This window comes from Nylanderia fulva, unplaced genomic scaffold, assembly GCF_048542155.1.
Source record: "Nylanderia fulva isolate GAGA-0341 unplaced genomic scaffold, ASM4854215v1 Scaffold548, whole genome shotgun sequence".
NCBI lineage: Eukaryota > Metazoa > Arthropoda > Insecta > Hymenoptera > Formicidae > Nylanderia > Nylanderia fulva.
In genome coordinates this window covers 14,355-24,719 of record NW_028190641.1, presented here as the reverse complement: position 1 = coordinate 24,719, position 10,365 = coordinate 14,355, and the positions used below count along the sequence as shown (strand labels likewise).

Here is a 10,365-nt window from a genome sequence, read left to right as displayed (position 1 = left end):
CTACAATAATATGCATTAAAAAATAAGTTATTTTTTTTTAAGAAATTGACGGTGACCTTTACACGACTGTCTAAGGTCAAATTATTGTTATCATCTTACGGTCTTCTTGAAGCCATACAAATTTGTTTGAAATATTTTTCGATTTAATGCAGTGTTTCTGAGATATTTTAATCCTTTAAAATGGATTATTCTGTATAATATATGTATACAATAAAATTTAAGAATGTTTCACAATATTTTGCAAATATTTATTAAAATATTTGCTCTTATTTTGTACTTTTTGCCATTTCCCGAGCAACTATTGGATTTGATTGTAAAAAAAGATACTAGTTTAGAGGCAATTAAATTTTCATAAAATACATATCAATCACATCTTTGAAGTGTTGCTTAGCTAGAAAGTTTCTGTATTGACAGGAACAGATGATAATCTAATAACACTAAAGAATATACCGTGCAAGTAAATTTTTTACCCTAAATTAAAGATAATTTGTTAAGAAAAAACAATATGCGACCTAGCATTATGTAGCAAAATATATTTACTTTCCGAGCTTTTAAATTTTTCCAATCTTATACAATCATTTGAAACTGATTACTCTAAGTTTTATCATGTGTTCTTTGTGGCAGATTTTCATTCAATATACATATAGTATATACAAGGTGTAACTAAACGAACGAATACAAAACATATCATCAAGTGCAGGCCAACAAATTAAATCGAAAAGTCCTGAGCCATTTTTTAATTTAAGTTTTATTTTTGACGCTATAAATTGTTAAAGTTTGCCAATTAGCGCGTGGCTACAACGGTAGATAGCGTAGGCGCCTTAGTAGACGTACTAAGGGCTACTAGATGGCGGTCGCGGGCCTCGAGAGCATCGAGATTCAAGTAGACTTAGTAGGCCTTAGTACGCTGTTTTCCGTATATAGTCACGCGCTATTTGGCACACTTTAACAATTTATGGCGTCAAAAATAAAACTCAAATTAAAAAATGGGTTTTTCGACTTAATTTCTTGTCCGGCACCTGATGATGTGCTTCGTATTTGTTCGTTTAGTTACATTTTGTATATACAGAGTGTCCCAAAAATAACAGATTACCCTAACTCTTCAGTATTGAAGTTTCAAGAAAAATGACCCAAATAAAAGTTGCAGGAATTAAATAAGTTACCTTATGATGACCTTGACTTTGACCTTAATCTCCATTTTCAAGGTTATTTGAAGGTCAACTCATCTTTCTTCAATGGAAACCCCTATTTTTGACCTTAGATTCTAAAAAAGCGGAAAATTTTATGTTCAGATACCCTCTGATAAACTTAATTCCTGCGGCTCACTATTAGAGAATGCCGGCTGGAACTCTGGCAAGTTTCGACAATGAAGTCGGCATGTTTTTTGTAGTTTAGATATTGCTGAAAAAGATTCAGTCCTCACTGGTTAGATTTCTCGACGCCAAAGAAATCTTTTAATTGATTGAAAATTAACCGCGATAAGCTGTTTTTCCGATATGTGCTTCTTCACTACTTTGACCTCAAAAAACTGCAGCTGAAACGCATTGCTCATTATCCAAAGTGTATGGTGATGAAATTCCACCGGAAAGAACATGTACAGTTTAGTTTGAATGCCGATCTGATCAGCAGATTCTACTCCTTCTTTTATGGGCTTTTGCTAGTGTTACTTAATCCACGTTTAATTAATCAAAAGCGAGGTTCTAGATATTCCGTTAAGTTGACTAGAATGAATCCAAAGCTGTATAAATTTTGTGTCAAAATCAAAATTGTAGTATGGATTAATGTTAAAAAAGTAGAGGTTTACACTCATGTTGTCATTAGTAAAATATTATGAATGAAATTGACTATACTCATCCGATATTGTTTTGATACAACTACGTATTTCTTTAGAGCACTTTATTATTGAAAAGTTTCTCTCGAATTAAACAATCTTTTTTGAAAATCTTCCAAGTATTTTTTATGTTCAGTCAATTTCTATCTCTAAACTATGGCGTATGTACAACTTAGTGAGTAGGAACGATTAACACTATTACGAAGTTGGAGTGATTTTCAACGTTCTTACTTGCAAACTCGAACAATATTTAATCGTTCTGAAATGATGATCAACTGTTAATTTTGAGATCCACAGTCATTCAAACTATGCAGCAATATAAAACTACTGGTGGAGTAAAAGATCTAGATAGCCTAAATCAGTTACAAATGAGGAGAATCAGATGGAGATTGCACAAGCATTTGTAGAAAACCCTCATCTTTCTATTTGCAACGCAGCTGAACAACATGAAAACACTCGAGCATCTGTTCATAAAATCTTGAAGTTAATTAAATTTCATCCATATAAAGTTCACTTAGTTCAGAAACTCAATAAAGACGATGCCGATCGTCGAATAGAATTTTGTGATGATGGATTTGCACGACAAGGACCAAGATTTTTCTTACAATGTAGTATTTTCTGATAAATATACTTTCACATTAAAGGGCGAAGTGAATAAATACAACTGCAGATATTGGAGTGACACCAATCCACGCTGGATGCAAAAATCTCTTACTCAATATCCACAGAAATGAATATCTGGGCAGGTATTTTGAATAATTCAATAGAGGTTCCTTTTTTTATTGATGGTAATTTGAACGCCGCAAAATATCTGGATATGTTAAGGAATCAAATAATACCAATAATAAGAGAGATTGCAGGTAATTTAAACAAATTTGGTTTCAACAAGATGGAGCAAAACCTCATTATGCCATAATTGTTAGCGATTTTCTTAATAATCAGTTTCATCATCAATGGATTGGAAGAAGAGGTGAAATCAAATGGCCTCCTCGATCCCTAGATCTGACACCTCTTGACTATTTCCTGTGGGGTTATCTGAAGAGTAGAATCTATGAAACAAAGCCAAATGATATATATGAGCTCCGAAATCATATTATCCGAGAGTGTATCTTGATAAACCAAGATATGATAAGAAGATCTGCTTCTGATTTTTATTAATGTACGACATATTGTCAAGAGATTGGATGCCTTTAATTTGAACATTTAATCCACTATATACACCTCCTTCTTTTCGGCTACAGAGCCAAACGCGATGTTATTGCGAAACTTAAGCAAGAAAATTAAGGAATCTGAGAATCTGTATCCTATGGTTAAGATCTCAAGAATTCTCCTTGTTCCTCTTCTAACTTCCTCTGTAAAGAAATAGGCAAGAAAAATATTGGTCCGAAAGTTGGCTAAATCGGGAATCGAACCCGAGACCTTCCGCTTGCCGGGCGAATGCTCTTCCAACTGAGCTATTCAGACACTTACGAAACAATACTTTTCTCTTATTCTATCTAAACATTTAAGCTTATTTCTATCTAAGCATTAAAAATAGTATTAATTATAAAAAAAGAAGGGCCGTAAGAGCTATTAAACGTAAGACAGTTAACAGTTGATATTAAGAAAATTCATTTAAACCAAATAGTAATTACAATACATAAAAAGTCATCATTTGCGAACGTTTCGGCTGACATTTTAAGCCTTTTTCAGCGCAATACATAGATTTTTAATTATAAATTGAACCTTACAAATTAAATTTAAAAAGAGATTGTAACATTAAATATTAAAAACGGTTATTGACAATGTCAAGAAAACATATAAATATCAAAACAGTTATTGATCTCGTTACATATGTTGTTAAAAAAGTTATCGAGTATAACACCAATAATGCTGATACATACTGAGTTCAAGCGACCGTACAATACAATTATTTATAAGTATTACCCTTCTTGATTTAATGGTCAAAGAAAATATCTTGATTCAATTTTCATGATGTAATAATGTTAAGTATTTGATTGAGATCTATATAAACAATATCTAATTATTCATTATGATCTACTAAGAAAAATGCACTATACACTTACTCCAACAAATTGGTGATTTTTTATATAGATGTTTCAAGTATCAAGTCTGACATTTTTTTAGATGTTTCAAGTAAAGACAAAACAAAACGTCTAACCATCACGGCTCTCAGATATCAAACGAGACAGTAACTCAGTGTTTAACCCCTGTATATCAAGGCTTGTTTTTTGACCCTGATGATTTTGGTAGAGACTCTAAAATGTTATTTTATATATATCAGGTAAATATTCAGTGTCATTTTGTAGATTCAATTCATTAGATTGTCTTTTTATATATAACATTTCCGATATTAATCTATTATTATAATACGGTTCTTTATCTAAAATTTTTACTTTATCCCAGTCAAAATCATGGAATGTCAAAATCAGAACTCAATTCTATGATTAGTAACAACTGACTTATTAAAACAATTTCTATTAATATTTGTTTATGCTCCAATATCCTAGTATTCAATTTTCTGCTAGTCTGACCCACATATGAGACATCACAATTTTTACAGTTGATTTTATATACTACATTAGTATTCGCTTCTTTATCGAATCCGCACATAATTTGTTTTGCGGATTCTACTGAAGAAGACCCGAAGTGGGTCAAAACGTTTAGAATTTAATAAATGAGTTTTATTTGAGATCTCATTTCAATTTATTAATTTTGTGCATGACATCCGCACAGGCTCCGATTGCCGTCGATATTTCATTTTTATTATTATTTAATCCACTAGTTTTCCATTCACACATAAGTGAGAATCCAATCCCAGAAGCGACCTCCATCTTGCATTTATTGGCCGAATAACTTAGAGCTTGCCTTCAATGGCTGGATCATTACGATGTTACCTTCAGTGGCTAGATTTGGGGTCTGAAAATTCAGCTTGCTATGCAGGCAATGGTTACCTAATATTTTGTTCAATCAAGTGAACATTGGGAACGTATTCCATTACTACACGGTGCTCTCAAATAATTATTTGATCTTCAAATAACCGCTACAGTTTATTTCGATTTTCATAGATACATATTTGAACGTGAAATTTTCCGCTCTTTCAGAATTTGAGATCAAAAATAGGGGTTTCTATTTAATAAACATGAGTTGACCTTCAAATGATTTTGAAAATGAAGATCAAGGTCAAAGTCAAGGTCATCATAAGGTAGCTTACTTAAATTCTCACAACTTTTATTGAGGTCATTTTTCTTGAAACTTCAATACTGAAGAATTATTAGGATGGTCCGTTATTTTTGGAACACCTTGTATATATAACACTTGCAAATCATTAGTTTTTAGTTTTTGTGGCATTCTAAAGTGTGATTGACAATTAACATCAAAATTATTATTTGCAAGTATTATGGATAGAACATCTTTACAAAGAGCAGAATAAATTAATTGATGTACATATATACTTATAGCGACGTTCTTTCCTTATTGAAATTCATATCAAATGTACATAACAATTATAAAACTTTTGGTCACTCATCTTATTTTGTAAAATGATGTTTAATATTAATTATATTTAACGTTTTGAAAATGTTTGTTAACATTTCAAAAACACAAAAGGGTAAAAATTTATTAATATCTTAAAAAATTGTATCAATATGTAGAAAGACTAAAACTTTTGTGTAGAATACCCCTAATATATTTTTACATGCATACTCACTCGTGTGTGTATAAAGTTTTATTATAAATAAAATATAATGCAACTTACCATTTGTATTTTAGTTATAACAGGTTTGAGAAAAGATATCATTTGTTGATATTTCGGGCCCAATGCAGAAACAAAATAATATACATACATAATATCATGTATCCCACAATTAAGTAGAGAAACTAATAACGCTCTCTCGTCCAAAATGTATTTTAAATAAACCCAACAAAAAAAAATATTAGAGACATGATGATAGACGTGCAAAGTGGAAACTTGATTCTGTTTCTTCCTCAACACAAATATACAAGTTTCTATCAGATCGAATATTTTTAATATAAATAGCCACCATAAAGAATTGAACATCTGAAACAAAACTTTGATAAAATCAAGCACACAAAGTGCTATTAAAAAAAATAAAAATAATATTGTCTATATATATATATATATATATATATATATATATATAAATTTAACATATATAAGATAGGCAATAAGAGCCAAATCGCGGATGACAGTGCGTTATTCTAAACGAAACTAAATTTTTTCGTTAGAATTAAATACCTGTGCACAAGGCACCAAATTTTTACTTGGACACGGCCAAGATATAAAATTGGAATAATCTCTACAAGAGATTTTTAATTCCATGTATCCCCTATTCCCCCTAAAGAAATAAAGTGCGAGAGAAAAAGTATAGATCCGAAAGTCGCAGAATCGGGAATCGAACCCGAGACCTTTCGCTTGCCGGGCGACTGCTCTTCCAACTGAGCTATTCAGATCCTTTCGATTCTATACTTTTCTCTGTTATATATATTAATGTTGGTAAATAAACGCCTTTAAGCCAGCGTGTATAAATTAAGAGTTTAACTAGGCTCTGTAATATATAAATATAAATTTAACATATATAAGATAGGCAATAAGAGCCAAATCGCGGATGACAGTGCGTTATTCTAAACGAAACTAAATTTTTTCGTTAGAATTAAATACCTGTGCACAAGGCACCAAATTTTTACTTGGACACGGCCAAGATATAAAATTGGAATAATCTCTACAAGAGATTTTTAATTCCATGTATCCCCTATTCCCCCTAAAGAAATAAAGTGCGAGAGAAAAATATAGATCCGAAAGTCGCAGAATCGGGAATCGAACCCGAGACCTTTCGCTTACCGGGCGACTGCTCTTCCAACTGAGCTATTCAGATCCTTCCGATTCTATACTTTTCTCTGTTATATATATTAATGTTGGTAAATAAACGCCTTTAAGCCAGCGTGTATAAATTAGGAGTTTAACTAGGCTCTGTAATATATAAATATAAATTTAACATATATAAGATAGGCAATAAGAGCCAAATCGCGGATGACAGTGCGTTATTCTAAACGAAACTAAATTTTTTCGTTAGAATTAAATACCTGTGCACAAGGCACCAAATTTTTACTTGGACACGGCCAAGATATAAAATTGGAATAATCTCTACAAGAGATTTTTAATTCCATGTATCCCCTATTCCCCCTAAAGAAATAAAGTGCGAGAGAAAAATATAGATCCGAAAGTCGCAGAATCGGGAAACGAACCCGAGAACTTTCGATTCCCGATTGTGCGACTTTCGGATCTATATTTTTCTCTCGCACTTTATTTCTTTAGGGGGAATAGGGGATACATGGAATTAAAAATCTCTTGTAGAGATTATTCCAATTTTATATCTTGGCCGTGTCCAAGTAAAAATTTGGTGCCTTGTGCACAGGTATTTAATTCTAACGAAAAAATTTAGTTTCGTTTAGAATAACGCACTGTCATCCGCGATTTGGCTCTTATTGCCTATCTTATATATGTTAAATTTATATTTATATATTACAGAGCCTAGTTAAACTCTTAATTTATACACGCTGGCTTAAAGGCGTTTATTTACCAACATTAATATATATAACAGAGAAAAGTATAGAATCGAAAGGATCTGAATAGCTCAGTTGGAAGAGCAGTCGCCCGGCAAGCGAAAGGTCTCGGGTTCGATTCCCGATTCTGCGACTTTCGGATCTATATTTTTCTCTCGCACTTTATTTCTTTAGGGGGAATAGGGGATACATGGAATTAAAAATCTCTTGTAGAGATTATTCCAATTTTATATCTTGGCCGTGTCCAAGTAAAAATTTGGTGCCTTGTGCACAGGTATTTAATTCTAACGAAAAAATTTAGTTTCGTTTAGAATAACGCACTGTCATCCGCGATTTGGCTCTTATTGCCTATCTTATATATGTTAAATTTATATTTATATATTACAGAGCCTAGTTAAACTCTTAATATATATATATATATATATATATATATATATATACATAGACAATATTTTGTTACATACATAGACAATATATATATAAAATGTGAATAATAACGAACAACAGGAAATATCTCACAGTAATTATCACAAAAATATCTGATTAAAAACGGAAATGAAAGAATTTTAAGTTAGTATAATATTAAATAAAAAAAATTATTTAATTGTGTACTAATTTGTGTAATAATGATCTGCTCAATAATTATCGATAATATAATTATATTAATATAATACTTTTCTAACGCTGTCTTAATTTTCTCTCTTCGAAACTGAAATTATTACAACTTTTAAAATTTATATATTTGTAATTTGCAAACATTTAATGTGTAAGTAGAAATAATATGAAGGCTCTAATGAACCAAAAGTTTGATCTTAGAATTTCTTTTTTAAACAGCTGACAATTTCTTGAGTAGAATATAAGGCCACTCATAATCTGATATTTCATATTATCATATTTACTCTACTCGCTTTCACATTGTCTATTTATATTTAAAAATTATTTACAACTTATTTTTCAAACAGACAATATATAATCTATAACTAATTATAATATTACATATAATAAAAATATACTTTAAGCGTATTGGGAGAATGCGGAAATGGCTCTGAACACAATACGCCATATTTTGAAAACCAGCCAAAAGATATATGTTCTTGTACCATCCATAAGTTTGCTAAAATTTGTATAAAGTTATAAAGCAATATCAAGGTTTTCAATTTATATGGCAATCGACCTATCATGTAGTGGGGTCCAATATAAAGAATAAAATACAAATATCCAAAAATTATCATCATTAATGGAAATGGTGAAGATATTAATGGCCATTCACGACTTAACGGAGCTGTAAAAAATACAACAGTTTTTGAAATAAAATATACAGTGTGCACAAATCCTATATAATAAAATTTAAATTAAAATAAATTGTTATAAATAGCTCTCAACATAAAAAAATAGAGTAAATGGCAATAGGAGCCTAGCACCGTACGTCAGGTGCAAAAAATCTTAATAAAAATGACAATCTTATCTAAAGACACACTTATCTAAAGTTGACATCGCGAAATTTATTATTCATACAAGTAGACAAATGTTTCACACATAATCTCAACAATAATAGCGGACATTTCAAATCCCTCTTAGGGCCATCTTCAGCGTTAATAAAGTCTAAATCATCCCATATAAACAAAAATTAGAAGATAAAAAATAAAGATTTATATCTACGCCCAGACAAATTTTCCATTAAAAAATCCATAACAAATCCGCCAATCCGATAGAGTAATTAAAATCAAATCTCTAATTATCGTCATCATAACGCCCACACAATATTAAATTCCTTCAAGATTGATAAGCCAGGAGCAGAAAAACACAGGCCACCATAATGAGAAACTCATTAAAGTCGTATCATAAAATTTAAGAAATTAAGCAATAAATTATAATTGTAGTTACTCAAGAAGTCAAAGTAAATAACTAATTTTTATTACTCATAATCGGACACCGAAAACAAAAAATATACACAGCTTATAATGGATATGGTCAAGTAATTGTAACTACATCACAAAGAATTTTTGTTTAAAAAATTATACAACCTTTTCAAATGGAAGGCGAACTTGAGATGTTCAAATTTGAACAGACTAAAATAGAAACAGTGGACGTGGCATTTTACGCCTGTTACAAGGGCTGATGCGCCCGGCTGGGAAGGAGCGGAGAGCGCTCCGATTTTAATATTTTCTCGGACAAGCGACGACTTTGTCATCGACTCGCCATTATCAATTTGTTTGGCGGAGGTCGAGGTGCGTGGTCTTGAAAAGGAATTGTTTTAGGAAGAAGAGGTCCCGAGAAGAGTAGAGGAAGAGGATGGAGCGGCGTGGTCGAGGCGGTGCGCACGGAGCCGAGACACACGCGGCTACGTAAGTCGAATTAGAAAAATTTATTGTACCGAGTCGCGTAAGGGCTGTTACTGCTTTTATATTCCTTGCAGCATCGGATAACCGACCATCTGCAGTATTGAAGGAAGAGAACAGGCGCCTGCATCTCAAGACAGAGATGACCATTCCCGAGGGGCCCGCGGCACCATCCCGAGAGGACAGTGGGATCGCTCGGGCTTGATCATCCTGAGACGGTCCTTGCAACATAATGGTCCGCCGAAAAGGAAAACAAGGACCATCCGGGATAGACACGGGGCCGCCTAAGAGACCTTCTGCGGATGAATTCCCGAAGGCGAGTTCGAGATCCTGCAGCATTTAGGAGCCCGTGAAAGGCGGCGAGGAGGACATCGATATCAGGATCGATTGCTGACTCGGAGCGGCGCGTGTTGCGACCATAGCGCCACCGCGCGAGGCTACCGGCGTAACGCCGGCCCAACGCCGCTCACTGTTCGGCTAGACGGTAATCCCGACACGAGGAACATCGGACCACGTCCATAGAATTATAAGGCCACCACTTCGACATTCCGGTAAGCGCGGACCCGACCGGGACCCGTGTATTCGAGGAGATATTGCGTACCGAGTCTATGA

General features: G+C 32.9%; 1 protein-coding gene and 1 non-coding gene across 2 annotated transcripts; both read right to left on the bottom strand.

Moving 5' to 3' along the window:
* Positions 1 to 234: 234 nt before the first annotated feature.
* Positions 235 to 8,760, bottom strand: LOC114945621 (very long chain fatty acid elongase AAEL008004-like; the record flags this gene model as incomplete). Its single annotated transcript, XM_029321887.2, has 3 exons — positions 235 to 4,089; positions 5,589 to 5,891; positions 8,428 to 8,760. Coding segments are annotated over 3 exons (738 nt in total), but the record flags the coding sequence as incomplete, so codon positions are not given.
* On the bottom strand, positions 3,223 to 3,295 carry TRNAA-GGC (transfer RNA alanine (anticodon GGC)). The gene has a single exon. It is a non-coding gene; the product is annotated as a tRNA-Ala (tRNA).
* Positions 8,761 to 10,365: the final 1,605 nt, after the last annotated feature.